We start from the raw sequence: 25,211 nt of genomic DNA, 5'->3' as shown, positions 1-25,211 counted from the left end.
CCATCAATTCCTTCTCATTTCTACCCCCTGTAAACATCGAAGTGCTCCAGAACTCAAATCTCAGCTTCCTTGGCGATCTTGTCCTTTGACAGTTTAAATATCAACAATATGCTTATTCTACATACACAGCCTGGATCTTTTCCCCTGAACTCCATGTTCATATATTCAGCTGTCCACTTGATATTTCCTCTTGAATGGCAATAGGCAATTCAGACTTAACGTGATCAGATATAAAGTCACAATTCTCCCCCAGAATCCTGTGCCTTATAGCCATCTAAGGAAGTCATCTCAGGAGGAGAATACCCGAGATCAGAATAGTCATATGTAAATAGTTTAGATGCTGTCTTTGCCATGTTGGTTAGTGTACATTGTTCAAAACATCTCATTTCAGGAAATGGCAGCATTGTACTTCCAGTTGCTCAGGCCAAAACCACTGGGGTCATTTTTTACTTCTTCTTTTATACCTTAATTCTATTTCTCTGGAAGTCGTGTTGGCTCTTAGTTCAAATGTCTGTCTACTTCTCACCATGTCCACTGCTTCTACTCAGATGTCAGTTTTTTACCCTGGTTATTGCAATAGTCTCCCAACTGATCTCCTTGCTTTGTCCCATGCCTTCTCCCAGCGGTCTAGTTTCAACATAGGAGCAAGAGTGAACTTGTTTAAATGGGCTGAGGCCCTGCTTCTCCACTCGATGTCTTTTCACTTGGAGTAAAACTATAAAACCCAATGTCTTTTCACTTGGAGGAAAACCCAGTGTCTTTCCGCTAGCCCATAAGGTCCCACACAAGCTGCCTTCCCTCCAGCGTCTCTGATCTCCCTGGGTTCATGCCTCTCCTGGCTACTGACCTTCTGGTGGGTTTCGGTATGTCTCAGACATGCTCCCACCTCAGGTCTTTAGCACTTGCCATCCTCAGTGGCTAGAATGCTTTAGTCTCCAGATATCTACCTAGCCTTCACCCTTACCACCTTCAGATCTTTTCTCAGATGTGTCCTTATCAGTTTTCCCTGGACCATAGATTTTTTTAAAATTGCAAACATCCTTCTATTTTGCATTCACTATCGCTCATCCCTGATTTATTTCACTCTATCATTTATTACCAACTGCTATATATTTTTTACTTCTTTATTATCTGCCTCCCCATCTCCACTAGACTTCTGTCCATTTTGCTCACTGAAGTATCCCTTGTGACTAGATACCTGATGCAGATAGAGCCACTTGCAAATGTTTGTTGATTAAATGAAGAGAGAAACCTAAGAAGAGCCTAAAGAGCACCCGTATCCCATCAAAAAGAAAAGCCCTACTAGCCCCTTGCAATACATCATGTTAGAGTTCTTATTCTGGATATTTAAATTATGAGCTGGGCAGGAATTAGTGGCATAAAAGCAAGTCAGCCTCCTCCACCCCTTAAGTTAGGGAAAAAAAGACCAAAACTTTTTCAAGATGTGAAAAGATCTATAAAATACTCCAGAGTATATTAAAGTTATTGATAAACAGCAGTGGTTCAAAATACTTATTTTTGAGAAAACATGATTTCAGCCACATTGTCATGTTCATAATCTTGTTTCAAGTCAATCTGATTTCATTCAAAACAATTTGGAACCACAGTCTTGTTGGAATGGGTTTTCAGGATGCAAACACCTGAGAACAATACAGTCGGGTAACAGTAGTTCAAATCTTCCCTGTTCCACATTTGTTAATGTATATTGTTCAAAGCAAATATTATTCTAAGAAAACTAGAATGCCTACTATGTGAGTTGATTGTCTACAGGGGCAAATCCCTGTGGCCCTAGAACTCCCAAGGATGACCTGAATTGACGCATAATGAGCGAGGCTAGCTTGCCTGGAAAATCCCATGGACGGAGGAACCTGGTGGGCTGCAGTCCATGGGGTCGCTAGGAGTCGGACACGACTGAGCAAATTCACTTTCACTTCTCACTTTCATGTACTGGAGAAGGAAATGGCAACCCAGTCCAGTGTTCTTGCCTGGAGAATCCCAGGGACAGGGGAGCCTGGTGGGCTGCCATCTGTGGGGTCGCACAGAGTTGGACACAACTGAAGCGATTTAGCAGCAGTAGCAGCAGCTTTCTGTAACAGGTGGCACTTTGTTAACCATCACTGGGCACTGAGCTAGTCTCATTACAGGCACTGGGCTAGTCTCATTACAGTCCAGGACATTGTTTATAAATAGATGATTGTGGGTATTAGGGAATACCTGAATCTGATCACATTGTTTAGGGTGCAGTATACTGTGAGTAGCACCTATGGTTAAGAAATATATGCTCTGAGTCATCGCATTACAGTCTATCCTGAAGACAGACTGTTAACATGAGACGGGTATTCACCGGGCCTGAGAGAAGGGAAGTCAGAGAGCAGGGCTCAGCCCCGGTGTTTACTACCCTGCCTGGCATCAGAACGTTCTGCTTCCTGGAAGGGTGACAGGGCTGCCCCTGAGGGTGATGGCTGGTCTCTGTTGTCCTTCAAAAAAGTTTGGCAGCAGAAGTTGGGAAGAGTGGGTGTACATATCCCATATCACATATTCCATTCACTAGAAGTGAACTGCCCCAGCCCTGCATTAAAACACCCACCTTTGTGTTTATATATCCTTCCGCTGATCCTGGGACTTGTTTCCAGGAGCCTCCTCACAGAAAATCTTGACACAGTTGAGTTTCCGGTCTGACAGCACTGAGGACCTGGACTCGTTGGGCACCTCCAGGACTTCATTTGAGGAGCCAGACACCCTCCCTGAAACAGAAACATTTCTTTCATTGGCTCTTAAATCAAGCTTCAACAAGCATTAAGAGCTTATTTCTTGCTTCTTTCTTCTTACTTTTTGATCTTGTGCCCAGAATCTTATGTGTAACATAGAAATTAACCCCAATAATTATGGTGTATGGAGTATCTATAGGACATAGTTAATTTTCTTATGTAGGAATGGGTTTCAGCTTGAGTCCAAGTGGTTTCAGATTCTTCCAGGGATGTTTGAACAGGGATGGGATGGAATTAGCAGACGTCTATTTGCTTGGGGCTGAAGAGATTCCTGAGAAAGAATTTATAGTGAGGGAGAATGATCCAGGTATAAAAACTCTGAGGAGATGACAAAGACTTAATCATTTTAAAGGGTCAATTCTGAGAACATCATGGTGTCCAGTTAAAAAAATGTAGTAAAATACACAACATAAAACTTACCATCTTAACCATTTCAAGTGTGTAGTTCAGTGGTATTAAATACATTATTATTGTGCAACCAATATCACCATCCTTCTCCATAACTTTTTTTTCATCTTGCAAAACTGAAACTATATAATTTTTAAACAATGACTCCCCATCCCTCCCTCCCTGCTCCCAGCTCCAGTAAGCTGACCCAGGGATAGAACCTGCATCTCTTGCACCTCCTGCATTGGAAGGTGGATTCTTTTACCACTGCGCCACCTGGGAAACCTCAAATATTAACATACAAATTTTACATATGTTAATAATAAGTCTGGTGAGAACTGAGGAGGAATAATGAATGCATGATTTATTGACTATATTCTACCTGTCCAAATAGGATGAAATAGATCTTTTGAAGCCATAGAGTTGCCTGCCCTACTCTATGCTGCAATCAGTAGTGATCTAATTCTGGAAGCAAGGAGAAAGGAAACTGAACCCTGAAAATATAAAAGGAAGATCCTTTTCTTTATTTCCTATCTGGAGTGGGATGCTTCTGAAAATCCAAAATAAGCGCTTTTATAAAGGACTATTCCATTCTCAAAAGAAGTTCCTTAAAACTGTCTACAGAGGGTCCCTGAGCATCCTGGAGATTGTAACCTCCCATTGTTCCAGCAGCTCCACTAGAGGCCCCCTTACCAAGCCACCAGGTGACAACTAGAATCTTTCCCACAGGCTGCTAACTCCCCAGTCTCCCATGAGCATTGTGAGAGAGGAGATAGATGATGGGTGGCGAGCGTATCAGCAGGAATCCATGCCTCCCGAGAAGGGAAGCCACAGCGCTGTCCACAGCATCCATGGAGAGAGGGACGCACAAACACCTGGCGGCTTCAGAGGCAAGGATGACGATGCTGAGCTGCAGTAACTTGTTGGCTTTCTCTCCACCTTGAAGGCAAGAAATCTCTTTGTTAAGGTCAGTTAATGTCTAGAAAAAAAAATGGCAGAATATATTTTTAAGGGGATATTTGGGCATTTTATTTGTAAAGACAAAGGGAAAGAGGATTCTACTGTGTGAATTAAAAGGTGTGTGATGTTTCTTGGCAAGCTGTCAAAGAAAATTATATTACCCGAAACATTTATAAGAAGTGATGGCTGTGAGAATAAGAAAGAGGGCTGACTACATGATTTTAATACAGTGCCTTCAAAGACTAAGGCTGAGAAATAAGTGGCTATCAGGATCATGCTAGTGTTTTAGTCTACATCCATGAATCCTGAAGCCAGGAGCATCAGCAGCCCAGAGACTAGCCACTGTGCTTGGAGATCATTCTTCAGAGAGGGAAGTCTATCTCTCTGTGGCTTCTTTGTCAGCTCCTGTTTATTCTCCTTCTTGAGCCATCACACCACGGAATCTTGACTTACTGAGATTACCCACAAGCTGCCAATGGCCAAATCAAAAGACCTGTTTCCCCATTCTTACAGGACTAGATTTTGTCCAGCATTTTACATTATTGGCCATCCCTCTTTTTGAAACCTAAGCTCTCTCCCCGCCTTCCATGCTCTGTCCTTCTCCCCCTCCCCTTCTGCTCACTCCTTCAGCCTCTCCTCAGCTTCTCCTCTCTCCCTTTGCTCCTTTTCCTCTGCAAATGGCCTTTTCCAAGGCTGCAACCCTCACCCTCACCCACACCTGCCACCTCTCGAATCACATCACCCGTGGCTGTTTTCACAGCCCCTGTACATCTGTAGCTGGACATCCCACAAGTATCTCTAAAGTTACCTGATACAACCTTAACTCACCTGTGCCCCTCACACCCTCCCCACATCTGCTTCTGCTATATTTCTTTTTTGGGCCAAGAGTGCATGCAGAGGCAGTATAGTATAGTGGTTAGGAGCACCAAGTTCTGATTTCAGACAGTCCTGGCTTGGAATCCCTATTAGGCCACTTACTGGAGCAAAGAAATTGATCACTGAGCTTCAGTTTCTTCATCTGTAAAATTAGGGTTAAGAATAGTACCAGTTTCTCAGGTTTACTGAGAGGATTCTATGCACATAAAGGGTTTGGCCCAGAGTAAGGAATAAATGTCAGCTATTGTACGAACAGGGATCAGCTGTGGGCTGGGAAGGGTGGCACGGCACCAGAGCAGCGTGGAATTAGCCCCAAAGCGGGGCTGTGCAAGGATGGCTGGGCTTAAGCTGAGTCTAGTGCAGGCTCTGTCTCTGCAGTTGTCTGACTCTGTCACCTCAGCTTTATGAGCCTCAGTTTCTTTTCGTGAACACAGGGTAAGGGTCCTCACCTGTTCACACGTCAGGGGCAGTGTGAGAGACGCTGAGAGCAGGTGTGCAAGTCAGAAGACTGTGAAGGGCTGTGGTGATGGAAGGTTCCCGGGACGCTCATGTGAGGCCGATTGCAGACGTGGATGGGGCCCCCATCCTGTGGCTGTGCCCCACGCTGGAAGCAGCTACCCATCGCCTCTCACAGGCACTCGGGCTGGAAGAAGGTGGTGATGCAAGTGAAGCAAGGCTACCGGCTGCGGTGGTGCCAAGTTGTAGTCCGCAGGGGTGCTGCAGGAGGCAGGGTAGCTTGCGAGGTAGGTGACGGACCTTTTCTAATAAGACAGAAGGAGTGTTAAATAAGCCCATGGAAGAAGGGAGGCTCATGGAGCCTGAGTGCTTGAACTCCCCCTGAAGGGGAAACAGCATGAAGTGAGGGTAGCTGGTCACCATGTGGGATGATGTCAGACTGCCCCTTGTAAGTGCCCGCACAGCTCTAGGCAGACAAGGGCTCCAGGGAGGGATCCCTAAATGACTAACTTGTTCTGCAGTCTTGCGGGGCGGGAAACAAGGGAAAGTGGCCTGTGGGCAGTAGAGGGTTCCCAGGAGAGGAGGAGGCCTCGACTGTGAAGCTAGACACAACCGACAAACATGGAACTGGCTCTTAAATCCTGTTTCTCTTTTTATAAAGAGAAGGGAGACTCAGTCCAAATCCGGTACTCTGGGCCAGAAACATCTATGAACGAGCAACCTCTGGTCAATGCTGGGGGAAGCCCATGGTCTGTGGGGCTGCAGCAGTCACGGTGATGCTGGTGGCCAGGCAGGCTGGAGAGAAGGGAGGTGCCGAGGTCTCTTACCTGAGGGGAGCCGTTGGCCAAGTCACGGATGCTTGCTTTCACCACCCAGGTAACTAGAAAGTGAGAAGAAAAGAAATCACAGATACAGTGCTTGCTTCGGCAGCACATATACTAAAACTGGAACGAAACAGAGAAGATCAGCACGGCTTCTGGGCAAGGCTGACGCACAAATGTGTGAAGCGTTCCATATGTTTGTGTAAAATAGATGACCAGTGCAAGTTGGATACATGAAGCAGGGCACCCAAAGCCAGAGTGATAGGGTGGAGAGGGAGGTGGGAGGGGGTTCAGAATGGGGGGGGGCACAAGTATACCCGTGGCTGACTCATGTTGATGTAAGGCAAACACCATCACAATATTGTAAAGTAATTATCCTTCAATTAAAATAATAATAAAAAATCACAGATATGGCCTCATTAAGAAAATATGGGGTTAGGGGACTTCCCTGGTGGTTCAATGGCTCAGAAACCATGCTCCCAATGCAGAGGGCCTGGGTTTACTCCCTGGTCAAGGAACTAGATCTCATGTGCCACAACTGAGTTCATGTGCCACAATTAAGACCCAGCACAGCAAAATAAATATATACATATTAAGAAAATCTGAGGTTAGGAGGTGGCTCTCCAGGGAGCCCTAGAATCGGAGGGAAAGCAAGGCTACCATCTTGACCACTGCAATAAAGGCAGCAGCCAGTCCTTCCAGAAGCCCAGCAAGGCTCTAGAGACTGCTCTCTTTTCTAAGTATATAGATCATCCTAGGGCTCAGGAACATGAAGCAGTCTGTTTGACATCACCTGATGAGTTAAGAGCTCTAACAGGAGCATAATCAAGACTTGCAGCTTCATTCTAACGGTTATAGCTATGCATGTTCATCATCTGCAGGAAATAACTCAGAGCCACGATCTCAAGGCCCTGGTTAGCCTGCCTGTCTGGGTTAGCTGAAGAGACTCAAGAGGGTGCAGCCAGAGGAAACAGGTTCATTACCAAACTAACAGTTTTCTGAAATAAAAATAAAATTTCTATAAAATGACAAGATACTAGGCTAGTCTAATTTTTTAAAAAAGATTTGGAAAATATCCAAAATTGGGAAAGTAGAAAATATCACAAGGTATTATGGGGAAATATTTTGTATAACACAGAGCAATTAGTAGGAAAATATGAGTGTTATAGCTGTTATTAGGAGCTGATAAATGATCAAAATTGAGTGAAGGTGAAGATTTTAAACCTAAAAACTAGCAATCAGGAAAGAAACAGAAAGTTATTGCTAACATCTTCAAGGAGTAGATGGCTAGTATATTTAATCACGTGACATCATTATTATTCTCCCCAGTTGTAAGTTTATGCAAAGCATAGAGCTAGAAGGAAAGCTCTAACAGAAAGTTGCTAAAAGAATAGATCTTAAAAGTTTTCATCACAAGGAAAAATAATTGTAACTATGCGGGGTGGTAGAAATTGACTACACTTACTGCAGAGATCATTTTGCAAAAATACAAATATCAAACCATTATATTGTACACCTGAAACTAATATGTTACATGTCAATTATAACTCAGTTAAATTAAAGGAGTGTTCTCCAGTTCTTTTCACGAAGAATGGTGATACCAAAGTCTGACAAAGGCAGATGATAGAAAACCATAGCCAGTGGTTCTCAAACCTTTTGCTCTCAAGTCACCTTTACACTTTGAAAAATATCACTGAAAATTCTAAAGAGCTTTTGTTTATGGAAGTAATATTTAGCAATAGTTAACATGCTAGAAATTAAAGCAGAAATTGTTTAGATTATGCATTTTTAAGATAACCACAGTAGAACTCTTCAGTTCAGTTCAGTCGCTCAGTCGTGTCCGACTCTTTGTGACCCCATGAATCGCAGCACGCCAGGCCTCCCTGTCCATCACCATCTCCCGGAGTTCACTCAGACTCACGTCCATCGAGTCAGTGATGCCATCCAGCCATCTCATCCTCTGTCATCCCCTTCTCCTCCTGCCCCCAATCTCTCCCAGCATCAGAGTCTTTTCCAATGAGTCAACTCTTTGCATGAGGTGGCCAAAGTACTGGAGTTTCAGCTTTAGCATCATTCCTTCCAAAGAAATCCCAGGGTTGATCTCCTTCAGAATGGACTGGTTGGATCTCCTTGCAGTCCAAGGGACCCTCAAGAGTCTTCTCCAACACCACTGTTCAAAAGCATCAATTCTTCGGTGCTCAGCCTTCTTCACAGTCCAACTCTCACATCCATACATGACCACAGGAAAAACCATAGCCTTGACTAGGTGGACCTTAGTCGGCAAAGTAATGTCTCTGCTCTCGAATATACTATCTAGGTTGGTCATAACTTTTCTTCCAAGGAGTAAGCATCTTTTAATTTCATGGCTGCAATCACCATCTGCAGTGATTTTGGAGCCCAAAAATATAAAGTCTGACACTGTTTCCACTGTTTCCCCATCTATTTCCCATGAAGTGATGGGACCAGATGCCATGATCTTCATTTTCTGAATGTTGAGCTTTAAGCCGCCTTTTTCACTCTCCTCTTTCACTTTCATCAAGAGGCTTTCTAGTTCCTCTTCATTTTCTGCCATAAGGGTGGTGTCATCTACATATCTGAGGTTATTGATATTTCTCCCAGCAATCTTGATTCCAGCTTGTGTTTCTTCCAGTCCAGCGTTTCTCATGATGTACTCTGCATAGAAGTTAAATAAGCGGGGTGACAATATACAGCCTTGACGGACTCCTTTTCCTATTTGGAACCAGTCTGTTGTTCCATGTCCAGTTCTAACTGTTGCTTCCTGACCTGCATACAGATTTCTCAAGAGGCAGGTTAGGTGGTCTGGTATTCCCATCTCTTTCAGAATTTTCCACAGTTTATTGTGATCCACACAGTCAAAGGCTTTGGCATAGTCAATAAAGCACAAATAGATGGTTTCTGGAACTCTCTTGCTTTTTCCATGACCCAGCGGATGTTGGCAATTTGATTTCTGGTTCCTCTGCCTTTTCTAAAACCAGCTTGAACATCAGGGAGTTCATGGTTCACGTATTGCTGAAGTCTGGCTTGGAGAACTATTAGGTATTAACAATATGTATTCAAATAACCAAATCTTCTAAAATAAAAAAAAATTACATTAAACTGGCATTGTTTCCCATTTCTTCAAAACCGTTTAATGTCTGGCTAAACAGAAGATAGATGGAACTTCCCGTCTGCTTTTTACATGCAGTCTGTTGAGATATCACACATTATATAGTCTCTGGAAAACTCTATGATACATCCCTGAGAGAGTGGGAGTGAAAGAGGATAATATGTGTTAGTATTACTATGAAAGTGTTAGTCCCTCAGTCATGTCTGATTATTTGTGAAGCCACGGACTGTAGGCTGCCAGGCTCCTCTGTCCATGGAATTCTCCAGGCAAAATACTGGAGTGGGTAGCCATCCCCTTCCCCAGGGGATCTTCCCAGCCCAGGGATTGAACACAGGTCTCCTGCACTGCAGGCAGGTTATTTACCATCTGAGCCCCCAGGGAATGCTGGGAAACATTGAGGGCAGGAGAAGAAGGTGACAGAGGATGAGATGGTTGGATGGCATTACCCACTCAATGGACATAAGTTTGAGCAAACTCCAGGAGATAGTGAATTACAGGGAAGCCTGGCATGCTGCGGTTCATAGGGTGGCAAAGAGTTGGACACAACTTAGCAACTGAACAGCAATTACTATGAAAATCATTTTGACCTTGCAGACCCCCTAAAAGGATCTTGGAGATCCCCATCGGTCTCCAGACCACATTTTGAGAACCTCCACTGTAAGTCAATTTCAATGATGAATGTTGATGCAAAAATCTGAATGAAACATTAGTAACAGAGCCCAGCAGTACATTGAAAGATGAATGTATCATGTCCAAGTGGGATTTAGAACTGTAGGAACATTAAGTCTGCCAGGCTTCTCTGTCCATGGGATTCTCCAGGCAAGAATACTGGAGTGGATTGCCATTTCATTCTCCAGGAGAACGTCCCAATCCAGGGATCAAACCTAAGTCTCCTGCTTTGCAGGCCAGCTCTTTACCATCAGAGCCACAAGGGAAGCCCTTAGGAAATCTATTAACATAGATTTAATGTACTCATAAGTCAAAGGAGAGAATCAGTCATTACAATAGATGCTAAAAATATTTCACAAAAGTCAATATTCATTTCTGACTTAAAGATCTTAGGAAGAGAGATATAATAAAATATATCTCTGTCCAACAACCAGCCTCCTGTTTAATTAAAATATACTAGAAGCATATTTTAGTGTGAAATAGTGTGAAGGGGCAGAAATTTCCCAAGCACTCGGGAACTCAAGTTCTGCTGGGGAAGCAGATTGCCTGTGATGGTGGTAAATGGGGAAGCAGCAGAAGACCCTAGTGGATGACAGAGATGGTAGCTGAAAAATTAATGATCAATCAAGTTAAACCACCAGCTTCCACCATGCTCCATTCTCCAGGTGTACTTACGTATTGGTGAAGCGGCGAGCAAGGGTGCTGGTCTTCCCAGCAACGCTTGGTGGCAATCTGCACACTGACCTGCTATGGCCAAGAACTGACCATGGCCTCCTGCCTCCCACAGTCTGGCTGGGAAGGGACCTGGAAAGGGGGAGAGAGAGTGGCGCTGCAAAGCCCACCTGGAAGGGGGCCAACGAGATACAACTTAGCTACCCGTGAAACCTCCTCACCATCAAGTCCAGGTCTGAGCAACTCTAATGATACCTGGAAATAATGAGAAATGCTTATTGAATTCTAGAAATTATATATATATATATACAAACACACACACACATATATATAACATATATAAATAGAAATGATGTTTTACCCAAGAATAAAATATCAAGCTCACTCTTGACTTTTTTTTTTGGTACCACGTATCAAGTCTCCAAACACTTTAGATCCTATATTCACAATATATCTTGAATCCATCTTTTGTCTTTGGGCTTGGATCTTCAGCATTGCTCACCTGGACTACTCTCCCTGGGGTTAATCTTTCCCTGTCCTTTCACTCCCAAATGAACCATCGAAGAGGGCTTGCTTTGATTACATCACTCCCCCGACTACAACCATCCAAGGGTTCTGCACAATGTATGGAACAAAGTTGACATCCTATTTTTCTTTGTCAAACAGCCCTAGTGAAACAACAGTGTCCTAATCACCTCAGAAGTTATTTCTTGTATTTTCTGGTATTCAGGATTTTCTTGTATTGTGGTTTTTGGTGCACATTTCCCCATTTGTTGTCAACTTTATGGCATCCCACTCCAATACTCTTGCCTGGAAAATCCCATAGATGGAGGAGCTGGGTAGGCTACAGTCCATGGGGTCGCAAAGAGTCGGACACGACTGAGCGACTTCACTTTCTTTCACTTTGTCAACTTTATTAAAGTAACATCTATACAGAAATATACTCAAATAATAAAACACTTTAAATGAATTTCTAAGAAGTACAACTGGAACCCAGATCAAGATTTAGACTATTAGAATCTCTAAAAATACTTCAGGAGTCCAGTCCAGTCACTATGCCTCCAAAGCATAACTGCTATCCTGACATCTAACACTATCTATTAGTTTTGAATGCTTTTAGTTTTACACAAGTCTACTGTATTCCGTGGCGTAGGAAATGGCAACCCACTCCACTGTGCTTGCTGGAAAATTCCATGGACAGAGGAGCCTGGTGGACTACAGTCCATGGGGCTGCAAAGAGTAGGATATGAGTGAGCACATACGCACTCTCTCTCTGTACATGTAACTTTCATTATTAGGATATGAATCCCTTTAAGATATCTATGTAGTACCTGTGTAGTTCTCTGTACCCATCTCCCCCACGCCCTGGGCTCTGGTACAGAGATTCATCCAAAGAGGACACCAAATCAGGGCACCGTATCAAGACAACCTGACAGGATGTCAACAGTTGAGGAATATATACAGGAGTTCATGTATTATTCTTCCATCTGCTGTGTAGATTTGAAAATTTTCAAAATAAAAGTGAAAGACAAAATAGCTTATTGGATGACTTATGCAATCCAGTTTGGGTGTGCTATTTAAAACAGGACACATGTAAACTCTTTATCTTATCCTCTGTAAGTTTTTGTGTATTTGTATAAGGGAAGAAACCCCCCAAAGTAGGTGGGAGTTCAGTGAGAGGGAACCAGGAAAGCCTCCCTTACTGGAGCTATTTGTGGATTATTTACTTTCAGTCATCAAATATTTATTTGGCATTTCCTGTGTCCTGGGCATTGTGATAGGCACTGGGAATAAAATAATGAATAAAATCTAGCCGAGAGTAGTAATGAGACTCCTTGGCAGATAACCTGTGTAGTTCAGGCTAAGACTTTGTTGACTATATCTCCCCCTGGTGGCCAAGAGCAGGAACCGCTGCAGACACACCGCAAAGAGGTTCCACCCGGGGTTTCTATGACTCATGCCGTCCAAGAAGCCAAAAAAAAAAAAAAACACCCCAGAAAATTCAGACTGCTTCTATACTTCCTCATTAAAAGGAATACTCACCCAGCACACTCTGTTTTTCTGTGCTCCATGTGTCAGATAATTTATAAAATTTATGAGATTTTAAAAATAAGGTGATTTTTCTTTTGACGAAATATCAAAATGGCAATCTGAAAGTTCCCTTACCCTCAGCCTCTACTGCCCCCTCATCACGTTTCCCACAGGAAGTTGGATGTCACACGTGGATGTCAGTGATGTTACAGAGGAAACAAGGAAAAGAGAAAGCCCAGCTTCTCAGTGCTTGCCTGCATACAGGCATAGCAGTTCACTCACTCTGTTTGCAGCAGATGGATCTTGTAAATCAGATCAGATCTGGTAAACTATTTACCCAACCCTACTGCATGAATCACTTGAATTGGGAATTTGATTCTGTGACTGAAAGTATTTCAGTGCTGCTTTGAGCAAAGGGACAGTGACCACATCCCATCCATCTCTATGTGATGACTTTTTTGATATGGCAACTTGGCCAGGCTACAGCCTCCAGTTATTCAATAAAACATTAGTCTAGATGTTGCTATGAAGGGATTTTGCAGATGTAATTAAAGTCCCTAATCAGTTGACTTTAGGTAAGGAAGACTGTCTTGGATTGTCTGAGTGGGCCTGACATCATTAGTTGGAAAGGCCTTAACACAGAAGGCTCCCCAGAAGAGAAAAGAAGAGAGCTTGTGGAGAATGGCCTCAGCCAACATCTGTGAAATTCCAGAGTCCTGTGATCTTCCCTTCCTGCGTGCCTGCCTTATAAACAGACTTGCTTAGTCAGCCCCCAAATCCTGTAAGCCAGTTCCTGGCGACTTAGCTTGCTAGATCTACCATAATAAAATATCACAGACAGGGTGACTTAGACAAAAATTTATTGCATCACAGTTCTGGAGCTTAGAGGTCTGAGATGAAGGTGCTGGGAAGGTTGAGTCCTTCTGAGGATGAAGATGATGATGATGGACAGCCTGCTCCAGGCCTCTCCTCTAGCTTCTGGTATTTTGCTGGCCATCTTCAGCATCCTTTGGTTCATAAAAGACCCATCACTCCAGTCTCTGCCTTCATGTCCATGTGGTTTTCTCCATATGCGCATGTCTCTCTCTCCAAATTTTCCCTTTTATAAGGACATCAGTCATATTGGATTAGGGCCCATACTAATGATATCATTTTCACTTGATTGCCTCTGTAAACACACTGTCTCCAAATAAGGTCACAAAACGTGTCCTTAGATACTGGACATTAGAATTCCAATAGTATCTTTTGAGGGTTCTTGGTTGAACCCTGGACTAATACACTGCATGTGCTTCTCATGGTCACGTTCTCCAAAACAGCTTACCAGAATCACTGGATTCTTCAGGTGGTACATTTCATGTCTCCAGAAACACGGATTCATTCTCTAATCCAGAGATGTTAAAATCTGGGTATAAGCATAATACAATTGCTCAGATCATGCAAACAAGGTCAGTGTTTAGGATTTATCAGAAAATTATTATTGTTAGAATTCTGGGGCATCCTGTCAGTTGGATTTTATGGGTATTTGAACTGGAAAGTGGAGTGTTTTAACTATAACCTGGGTTTGCCATAAGCAGCTCTTTATCACTTGAAAAGAATGAACATCTTGAGAAGCCAGTAACTAGCTTTCTAAGATTTTGACAGAGTGCTCATGGGTGAGAGAGCTTGGAAGGAAGCTGAATCTTCTGGTGTCCAGGGACCAGGGGCTGGTGACAATGCTTCATGTCTCTGAGCCTCCCTCGTGTGTCACACACCCTGGCTCCTGGCCAACCATATCTTGTCTGATTCAATCCTTACTACATTCTTACCGTGCATTTATTACTCTCCCATAATAAGACTGAGGAGGATGAATCTTAGAGGACTCTTAGGTTGCACATCTGAAGGCCAACATGCAGACATACAGCTGATCTTCATTCTTTGTGGATTCTGAACTTTCAAATTCACCTACTTGCTAACATTGATTTGTTAATTCAAAGCCAGTCCTCCAGGTACTTTCACAGTCATTCATGGACATGTGCAGAGCATGAAAATTTTGAGTTACTTGAAGCATGTGTCCTGGCTGAGGTCTCAGCCACACTCTTGTCTTGTTTCAGCTCTCACACTGTAAACAAGTGTCCTTTCATGGGTCTGCTAGCACCACTTTCTGTTTTGTCTTGCTTTTTGTATTTTTGTACTTTTATTTTTTCATTTTCAGGCATGCTGTTTTTTATCACCTTAATTATTTTCTTTTTAAAAATGTTTTAGTTCTTTTCAAGTGAACTTTTATTGCATTATAGTTGCTTTACAATGTTGTACTAGTCTCTGCTGTACAGCACAGTGAATCAGCTATCTATATCTATAATATATATACATATACATATATGTGAGAGTTGGACTGTGAAGAAGGCTGAGCACTGAAGAATTGATGCTTTTGAACTGCGGTGTTGGAGAAGACTCTTGAGAGTCTCTTGGACAGCAAGGAGATCCAACCAGACCATCCTAAAGGAGATCAGTCCTGAATATGCATTGGAAGGACTGATGTTGAAGGTGAAATTCCAATACTTTGGCCATCTGATGTGAAGAGCTGACTCATTGGAAAAGACCCTGATGCTGGGAAAGATTGCAGTCAGGAGGAGAAAGGGATGACAGAGGATGAGATGGTTGGATGGCATCACCGACTCAATGGACATGAGTTTGAGTACAAACTCCAGGAGTTGGTGATGGACAAGGAGGCCTGGCGTGCTGCAGTTCATGGGGTCACAAAGAGTCAGACACGACTGAGCGACTGAACTGAACTGAACACATATATATTTCTTCTTTTTTGGATTTCCTTTCCGTTTAGGTCATCACAGAGCATTGAGTAGAGTTCCCTGTGCTACACAGTAGGCTCTCAATTAGTTATCTAGTTTACACGTAGTATCAATGGTGTGTATACGTCAATCCCAATCTCCCAATTCATCCCACCCAATCCCCCTTTCCCTCTTGGTATTCATACATTTGTTTTCTCCGTCTATGTCGCTATTTCTGCATTGCAAATAAGATTATCTGTACCATTCTCTAGAGTCCCATTTTATGCATTAATATATGATATTTGTTTTTCTCTTTCTGACTTGCTTCACTCTGTGATATGTGTCTCTGCATTTTTGTGCTTTTTTGGGTGGTTGAAATGGCCCAAAACATAGTGCTCCAGTGCCATCTAGTGTGGCTAAGTGCAAAAAGGCTGGGTCGTGCCTTGCAGAGAAAATACATGTGACGGATAAGCTTTGTTCAGGCACAAGTTACAATGGTATTGGCTGTGAGTGAGTTCAGTGTTAATGAATCAGCAATGTATATTAAATAAGGTGACCTGAAACAGAAATACAAATAAAACCAGAGGCTGATAGCAACCTACCTTCTCCGCATTACCCCAGGAGCAGTGGTTCAGGGTTCACAGATTCAGTGAATGAAGAGGTGACTGTACCCATGCTGAGCTCTAAAGGTTGCTCTATTTACCACATCAGGAGGATGAGACTCGGAGTTGGTACCTCAGTCCTCTTACCTGTTTCATGAATGAAGGAAACTGTAGCCTGGAAACCTCTGAAGGTCGCGTTGTCATTGGACTGGAAGCTGATGGACATTACCCTGGTGATGCTCACCACAGGGGTGGGGACAAGAAAGCCACACAGCCGAGCTGGTTCGAGCCCAGCCCAGGCACAACAGGATCAAGGGCCCAGCAAATAGACATGGCAGTGGATAGAAGAAAAAAGATTGTCCTTCAGGTAACTGTTAAGAAATAAACTTTTCCGGTGGATGTCACCATTCATTTTCAAAATGGAAAAGGCAGACTGCTTCTTAGTACTACATATTTAACCCTGCTAACATTTTAATTCTGTTTATCTCCCAAATACTCCCATTGGGAATGCCACTAAGAGAACTGACTCCAGCCACAGGGCTTATTTCAATGGCACTTTCCCCTCTGATCCCTAGACTACGTGGGCCTTCCATTCAAATGGTTCTTTGATTTTCCCTGAAGCTCTCCCCACCCTTGCTCCATGCCTCCCTCCACATCTGGGGAGGAGGAGAGGTGATGAGAGCACAGGGAAGGATGGAGATGATGCAGGGAAAGGAACACTGAGCCACATCCCATTTATTTCCTAAAAGGATTCCCAAGAAGGACCAGATCCAGATGCAAACTAGGGAAGCTGAGGCTCCCAGGGAAGACAAGCCTATTTCTTTGTTGTTTTTAAAAATTTATTTATTTTTTAATTGAAGGATAATTGCTTTATAGAATTTTGTTGTTTTATGTCGAACCTCAACATGAATCAGCCACAGGTATGCATATCTCCCCTCCCTTTTGAACCTGCCTCCCATCCCCTCCCCATCCCACCCCTCTAGATTGATACAGAGCCCCTGCACACACCTATTTCTTTCTTCCTTTCTACATCCCTGTACACGCTCACATAGTCGGAAGTGCAGTCTCCATTTTCTTCTATTTTTAGGTCCTGAAATGAAAGCTGAGAAGGCTCCACGTTACATTCAGAGTTGACAGTATGAATACATTAACTGATTTTGATCAAGCAGAAGAATTTCAATTGTTCAGCTTGCCCTGGAGCAAGACGAGAAAGGTAACGGGCATTTCTGAATGAGTTATGTTACTTAGGAAAAGATGCTAAACCACAGGCTCCCAAACCTCTCTGTAAGCACCCGATTATGGGCCAAATGTAAGGGTGGGAAAACGCGCAATTATTTGAGCTCCCCAGCTGCCTCCTTAGAGGAGCAAAGGAACTTCAAAGAACAATGTTCAAGCAATCTGATATCCCTAACCGACTGAGCTTAAAGAGAGCAGCAGTGGGAGATAGAAATGATGAGCTGGCAGTCCAGATTTTATACACGCATGTGACGGGGATTCAATGGATCCTAAACTCGGCAAAAGACACAGAGGCCTGTATGTTTGGGACAAGAAATGGAGCCAAGTGATGATTCATGGTAACAAGACATGGGGTCAAGGAGACATGTCAGAAATAGGATTCATTCAAACATTTCTTAAATCCTTCCTGGAATACTTTCTGGAAACAGATACTTTCAGTTACTCTGACCATTATGTCTTATTGAAAGAGGTTTTAAAAAAAGGAGGAAAATTACATAAATCTGTTTTAAACCAGAAATTTCCCACACAGGGGAATCTATAATCCCTATAATAAATAACTTAAAGAAAGTTCAAAATATTTCTAAAAGTGAGGGGGTTGCAGAGGCTGAGATGGTTAGATAGCATCACTGACTCAGTGAACATGAGTCTGAGCAAACTTCAGGAAACAGTGAAGGACAGGGAAGACTGCTGTGCTGCAGTCCATGCAGCTGCAAAAAGTTGGACATGACTTAGCGACTAAACAATAACAACAAACTTATTTTCTTTAATATCAATAATATTTAAAACTTAGAATTTAAAATGTTCAAAGTTGGTGAACAGAACATGCAAAGCAATAAAACTTATGATGAATAATAAAAATAGACTCTTTCTCTTTGAGTCAGATGGTATGCACATAATCATGACCTGTTGTACCAACTTACAAATGACTGTCTCAAATGGGTCCTGCAGGCGATGCTGCCGCTGGCCGGATATGAGTGCGTCTTTTCACTGATGCACAGCACTCATGTACTTGGTCGCACAGGTGTTTTTGAATCACTTCTAGCTCTAACACTTGTATGTTTAGACTTTCAGCTAAATTCTGCCTTCTTCCTCTTTTTGGAAATATGCTCATACTTAATCTTTTCTCCTCTGTCACTATAAGGTGGTGGTGGTTTAGTCACTAAGTCGTGTCTGACTCTTGCGACCCCATGGACTGTAGCCTGCCAGGCTCCTCTGTCCATGGGATTCTCCAGGCAAGAATACTGGAGTGGGTTGCCATGCCCTTCTCCAAGGGATCTTCCCAACCCAGGGATCGAACCTGGGTCTCCTGCATTGTAGTCAGATTCTTTACCAACTGAGCTACGAGGAAAGCCCTGTCACTACATAGCTTCCCTTAATCCCACTGCTATTTGAACGGTCTGCCTGACTCTGCTCGGGTTTCAGGAACTTTTAGGAAGACAACAGCTACATTTGCCTTACTCCCTCTGTGTCTTCTCACATTTAAAACCTGTGTGATCTTGTTCTACTACTGACATCTGACCTCACCTGACCTTTCAGCTGCCACCACCTCCACCTCCTTTCAACTGTCCATCTCAATTATTCTACCTTCGTTATGAGGGGTTGAGGTGGGGACTAGCAGGTGCTCAGTCCTCCTTACGTTTTAAAAAAGTTCTGTCTTTTTACTTTGTTAACATTTAAAAGCATGTTTGAGAAGAACAAAAGGTTTCAGAGCTGTACAATGGTTTCTCTGTGGAAGGGAGAGAGAAGAGAGGGGAGGAGATCAAGATCTATCAGGAGAAGAGGTGGTGGAGGGAGGGAGGGAGAGGAAGGCGAGCCAAAGAAGGGGGGGAGTCCTGCTTCTCTTCAAATTCTAACTTTGCGTGGGAAATTCAAGCTACTGGCCATACTTGTTTGTTTGTTTTGGTTTTTGTTTTAAAAGCTCTCTTCTCTGGACTGTCATAACACTGCACCAATTTGGTTCTTCCTGGGTCAGATCTTTTATTTTTTTGGCCTCAAATATACAAGAACTTTGAGGTCTTGTTCACCCTTGCTCCTTCCCCATTGTTTTATAATCTACTTTCTCTCCTTCATATACTTTCTTGCTTTCAATAATTAAAGAGAAAATGTTCTAAGTAAATGCTTAATTCCAACCTTACCCTGACTGCAGTACCATCTACCTGAAGGCACGTCTGCAGACAGCACGCTAGTGTTCCGTGAACAAGCATACAAACAGATGTCCAAAACACCGCAGTGGAAGGCTGATATATTCTGTATCCTGACACTTAAAGCCCTCCCTACTTTGATCTCAGCCTCGCCTTCTATCACCCTTCCTGCTACACAGTATGCCAGTCCCTGAAACTGTTCTGCACTGCACTTTTGTTATCTACGTCCCACAACGTGTTTTAGTAACAGTTTAATTCATAAGGAAGAAATGCTTATTTCTTGAAAGGACTAGACATTGATGGAACAAGTTAACCTGGTACAAAGGTAAAGGCAACTTTTCAACAAAAAGTAAAGTGCACAGTTGCCTCTGCAACTCAAAAACGACAAAAAGTAAAGTGCACAGTTGGACAAAATGGCAAAAAGTAAAGAACACAGTTGCCTCTGATCTCAAAAATGAAAGAATGATCTCTGTTCATTTCCAAGGCGAACATTCAGTATCACAGTAATCCAACTCTATGCCCCAACCAGTAATGCTGAAGAAGGTGAAGTTGAATGGTTCTATGAACACCTATAAGACCTTTTAGAGCTAACACCCAAAAAAGATGTCCTTCTCATTACAGGGGACTGGAATGCAAAAGTAGGAAGTCAAGAGATACCTGGGGTAACAGGCAAATTTGGCCTTGGAGTACAAAATGAACCAGGGAAAAGGCTAACAGGGTTTTGCCAAGAGAACACACTGGTCATGGCAAACACCCTCTTCCAAAAACGCAAGAGAAGACTCTACACACGGACATCACCAGATGGCCAACACCAAAATCAGATTGATTGTATTCTTTGCAGCCAAAGATGGAGACGCTCTAGAGAGTCAGCAAAAACAAGACCAGGAGCTGACTGTGGCTCAGATTGTGAACTCCTTATTGCAAAATTCAGATTTAAATTGAAGAAAGTAGGGAAAACCACTAGACCATTCAGGTATGTAAAATCCCTTATGATTTTACAGTGGAAGTGACAAATAGATTCAAGGGATTAGATATGATAGAGTGCCTGAAGAACTATGGACAGAGGTTTGTGACATTGTACAGGAGACAGGGATCAAGGCCATCCCCAAGAAAAAGAAAAGAAAAAGGCAAAGTTGCTGTCTGAAGAGGCCTTACAAATAGCTGTGAAAAGAAGTGAAAGGCAAAGGAGAAAAGGAAAAAAATACCCATTTGAATGCAGAGTTCCAAAGAATAGCAAGGAGAGATAAGAAAGCCTTCCTCAGTGATCAATGCAAAAAATAGAGGAAAACAATAGAATGGGAAAGACTAGAGATCTCTTCAAGAAAATTAGAGATACCAAGGGAACATTTTATGCAAAGATGGGCACAATAAAGGGCAAAAATGGTATGGACCTAACAGAAGCAGAAGCTATTAAGAAGAGGTGGCAAGAATACATAGAAGAACTATACAAAAAAGATCTTTATGACCCAGATAACCACGATGGTGTGATCGCTCATCTAGAGCCAGACATCCTGGAATGTGAAGTCAAGTGGGCCTTAGAAAGCATCACTACGAACAGAGCTAGTGAAGATGATGGAATTCCAGTTGTATTTCAGATCTAAAAGATGATGCTGTGAAAGTGCTGCACTCAATAAACCAAGGAAATTTGGAAAACTCAGCAGTGGCCACAGGACTGGAAAAGGTCAGTTTTCATTCCAATCCCAAAGAAAAGCAATGCCAAAGAATGCTCAAACTACCACACAATGGCACTCATCTCACATGCTAGCAAAGTAATGCTCAAAATTCTCCAAGCCAGGCTTCAACAGTACATGAACCATGAACTTCCAGATATTCAAGCTGGTTTTAGAAAAGGCAGAGGAACCAGAGATCAAATTGCCAACATCCGCTGGATCATGGAAAAAGCAAGAGAGTTCCAGAAAAACATCTATTTCTGCTTTATTGACTATGCCAAAGCCTTTGACTGTGTGGATCACAACAAACTGGAAATTCCTTGAAGAGATGGCAATACCAGACCACTTGACCTGCCTCCTGAGAAATCTGTATGCAGATCAAGAAGCAACAGTTAGAACTGGAAATGGAACACCAAGGTGGTTTCAAATCAGGAAAGGAGTCCGTCAAGTCTGTATATTGTTACCCTGCTTATTTAACTTTTTTGCAAATTACATCATGGGAAATGCTGAGCTGCATGAAGCACAAGCTGGAATCAAGATTGCCACAAGAAATATCAGTAACCTCAGATATACAGATGATACCATGCTTATGGCAGAAAGTGAAGAACTAAAGAGCCTCTTGATGAAAGTGAAAGAGGAGAGTGAAAAAGTTGGCTTAAAATTCAACATTCAGAAAACTAAGATCATGGCATCCAGTCCCATCACTTCATGGCAAATAGATGGGGAAACAATGGAAACAGTGAGAAACTATTTTTGGGGGTTCCAAAATCACTGCAAGTGGTGACCGCAGCCATGAAATTGAAAGACGTTGCTCCTTGGAAGAAAAACTATGACCAACCTAGATAGCATATTTAAAAGGGGAGACATTAGTTTGCCAACAAAGGTCCGTTTAGTCAAAGCTATGGTTTTTCCAGTAGTCATGTATGGATGTGAGAGTTGGACTATAAAGAAAGTTGAGCGCCAAAGAATTGATGCTTTTGAACTGTGGTGTTGGAGAAGACTCTTGAGAGTCCCTTGGACTGCAAGGAGATCCAACAAGTCAATCCTAACAGAAATCAGTCCTGAATATTCTTTGGAAGGACTGATGCTGAAGCTGAAACTTCAATACTCTGGTCACCTGATGTGAAGAACTGACTCATTTGAAAAGACCCTGATGATGGGAAAGATTGAAGGCAAGAGGAGAAGGGGGTGACAGAGGACGAGATGATTGGATGGCATCACCGACTATCTGGACACAAGTTTGAGTCAGCTCCGGGAGTTGGTGATGGACAGGGAAGCAGCTGTGCTGCAGTTTATGAGGTCGCAAGGAGTCGGACACGACTGAGCGACTGAACTGAACTGAAAGCGCACAGCTGCCACCTAGTGGCAAGTGTGGATAGTTGCAGGACAGAATACATCGGTCTGATACCAAGTATTTATCAAGAGATTTGTGTGCCAGGTGCTAGGTTCTAGGTACAAGGGATACAGCAGTAAACGCATCAGATAAAAACCTCTGCCCTCATGGTGTTCATGTAAGCGATTCTGTGGAGATCCACAGCCAAGTAAGGGTACCTTAACTAGGTAATGTTTGGGGGCTTGAAAGACCCAATTGCAGATGGCCATGTCGGTGTAGTCTTCAGGATAGTGAGGACTCTGTATGAGGCCTTCTTCAAACAGGATCGTTAAGAAGTCGCAGCCAGAATCTGCAACACAAAGGAGAAGGTCTAAGCAGTGGCATCACCATGGACAGAGCGGACCTCTTTGTTCTCACCCTTGTGCCCCTCACGAAAGATGCCTGAACTAACTCTTCAGGCAGAGCCATTAAGAAAGAGGAGGTCTGTGCACTGGTTCTGGAGAAGTCACCAAGCTCTCTTGGCTCATGTGGGTGGGCAACAAGCATGCATTTTCAAGACTTCACGAAGAGCCCCTGTACCCCATGTCTTACTGACCTTGGGCTCTTCTTTGCTGTGGAGCTCAGTGGGCCTTGGGTGGTTTCCCTACCCATCATCTAATTCCTATGGGGCCTCAACTTCTGCAAAAGGTCAGCATAGTGTATGATAAGAGTAAACAGTTTTACCAGGAAGGTAGTTTGGTTTAACAGCTTTATAGGTGAGATTGAACCCAACGGCATAATCTGTGTTATCAGAGATGAAGCTCAGCCTTATAGTGCTGGAGCCAACAAGAACTGATGAAGCCAGTCTCTCTCCACAGAATTTCGCTGCAACATAAGAAAGAAGAGTCTTTGCTCAGAGCCTAGAAAACAGCACCCATTAAAAGACTTACAGGGACCTGAACATTCATGATAGTGCAGGCTTGTCTGAATCAGGGCTTCTCAACTTTGGTACTGCTGATGTTCTGAACTTGAATGTTCTGTGTGTTCAGGCCATTTTGCACATTGTAGGATGTTTTGCAGCATCCTGGCTGCAAAATTGTTTTGCAACATTCCCTCTAGTTGTGACAGCCAAAAATTGCTCCTGAGACGTTGTTAAAGGTCTCCTGGGGGAAAGTAGGGACAGGCCGTATTATCTCCAGTTTAGAACCATAGGAATGCGCCTCCATTTCTGTTTCTTACATAAGTAACTTTTGTCTCCTACTTGTGGTTATCTGTTGCTGTCTTCCTTCTGAGCTGGATGAGGCAGGTAAAGGTTATTTTTATGCTCAGGAGAGCAGCATTCTGCCCAAGAGGCCCTGAGAGGCACAGCTGTAGACCTGCATTTTACTCCCGATGGGCTCCAGGTCTGGCAAATGAGTCTAGGAAGCCTGGTTCCGTGGGAAGCAAAGGCAGTAAGTGAAATGCACTGTGGCCTTCCAGCCCTCACACAGGCTCAGATTTCGTTCCTTTCCACCATCATTTCTAAGTCTCAACAGTGGAGACAGGAAATGTGCTGTTTATAAATGCCTTGGGGCTAGACATATTATAACCAGGCCCCGTTAAATCTTCCTGGAATAGTGTCCCTTTGACAATGTGCAAATCCACTCACCAATAAGTGTGTCTTCTAAAGAATATATCGACAGGTAATTATGGTCACAAGACTCTGCATCAAAGTGGGAAAAACTGAGGAGCACATGCATTCCGTCTGGTACCAACAGGGTCCAGGCACAGTGTCTGCAGGTAGACACATTGAGAGGGTGTTATTTTCAGATAGAAAGTGGCTGTCACAGTCCAATGAGTGGGGCAGAGTCAAACTGGAGGTGGGACAAAGGAATGGATAAAGAAGATACGGTACATATTTATGACGGAATATTTCTCAGCCATGGAAAAGAATGAAATAATGCCATTTGCAGCAACATGGATGGACCCAGAGACTGTCATACTGAGTGAAGTCAGAGAAGAAGAATAGTGTATGACATCCCTTATATGTGGAATCTAAGAAGAAATGATACAAATGAACTTATTTACAAAACAGATTCACAGACTTAGAGAACAAACTTATGGTTACTGGGTGGTGGGGGGAGAATGGAGGAGAGGGATAGTTAGGGAGTTTGGGATGGACTTGTACACACTGAGATGTTTAAAATGAATAACCAACAAGGTCTTACTATATAAGCACAGGGAACTCTGCTCAATATTATGTGGCAGCCTAGATGAGAAGGGAGTTGGGGGAGAATGGATACATGTATACGTATGGCTGAGTCCCTTTGCTGTCCACCTGAAGTGATCACAGCATTAGTCATCGGCTCTATCCCGATATAAAACAAGTTTAAAAAAAAATGGAGGTGGGAGTTGGGGCAGGGGTGGCAGTGGGGGCTACTCACTGCTTGCTCTCATAATATAGGAAGGGGCTTTCTGGGAAGTGCAGCTCCCCCTCCGATGCTCTGACCACGCGATCCTGCTCACTGCACGTGGCTGGGAGGGAAAGCCATGAAAATTAGGACTAACAGCGATGGCTAGCCGCAGCAGCCCTCTCCCTCCAGAATACACGCAGACACTGGCACCTCTTGACTCTTCTTCATGCTCCCTTCCTTTCTCCATGAAATCTTTTCCTGTCTTGGCTTCTGTGATGCTTTAGTCTTTTTGGTTCCTTGTAGATCTTGCTTAACTTTGAGATTC

General features: G+C 43.2%; 1 protein-coding gene and 1 non-coding gene across 2 annotated transcripts in view; one reads left to right on the top strand and one right to left on the bottom strand.

Annotated features, from left to right (window-relative positions):
• Nucleotides 1–5,605: 5,605 nt before the first annotated feature.
• Nucleotides 5,606–25,211, bottom strand: part of OVCH2 (ovochymase 2) — a 31,575-nt gene continuing 11,969 nt past the window's right edge. Inside the window, exons 9-17 of the mRNA XM_052652115.1 lie at nt 24,917–25,007; nt 24,142–24,266; nt 23,238–23,378; nt 22,733–22,863; nt 17,143–17,236; nt 16,236–16,413; nt 10,740–10,906; nt 6,275–6,327; nt 5,606–5,752 (exon numbers count right to left, since the gene is read on the bottom strand). Of these exons, the coding sequence (XP_052508075.1) occupies nt 5,606–5,752; nt 6,275–6,327; nt 10,740–10,906; nt 16,236–16,413; nt 17,143–17,236; nt 22,733–22,863; nt 23,238–23,378; nt 24,142–24,266; nt 24,917–25,007 (1,127 nt within the window). The remainder of the gene's footprint in view (nt 5,753–6,274; nt 6,328–10,739; nt 10,907–16,235; nt 16,414–17,142; nt 17,237–22,732; nt 22,864–23,237; nt 23,379–24,141; nt 24,267–24,916; nt 25,008–25,211) is intronic.
• On the top strand, nt 6,362–6,468 carry LOC128061059 (U6 spliceosomal RNA). The gene has a single exon (XR_008200679.1). It is a non-coding gene; the product is annotated as a U6 spliceosomal RNA (small nuclear RNA).

This window comes from Budorcas taxicolor, chromosome 15 (assembly GCF_023091745.1).
Source record: "Budorcas taxicolor isolate Tak-1 chromosome 15, Takin1.1, whole genome shotgun sequence".
NCBI lineage: Eukaryota > Metazoa > Chordata > Mammalia > Artiodactyla > Bovidae > Budorcas > Budorcas taxicolor.
This window is presented reverse-complemented; position numbering and strand designations above follow the sequence as displayed.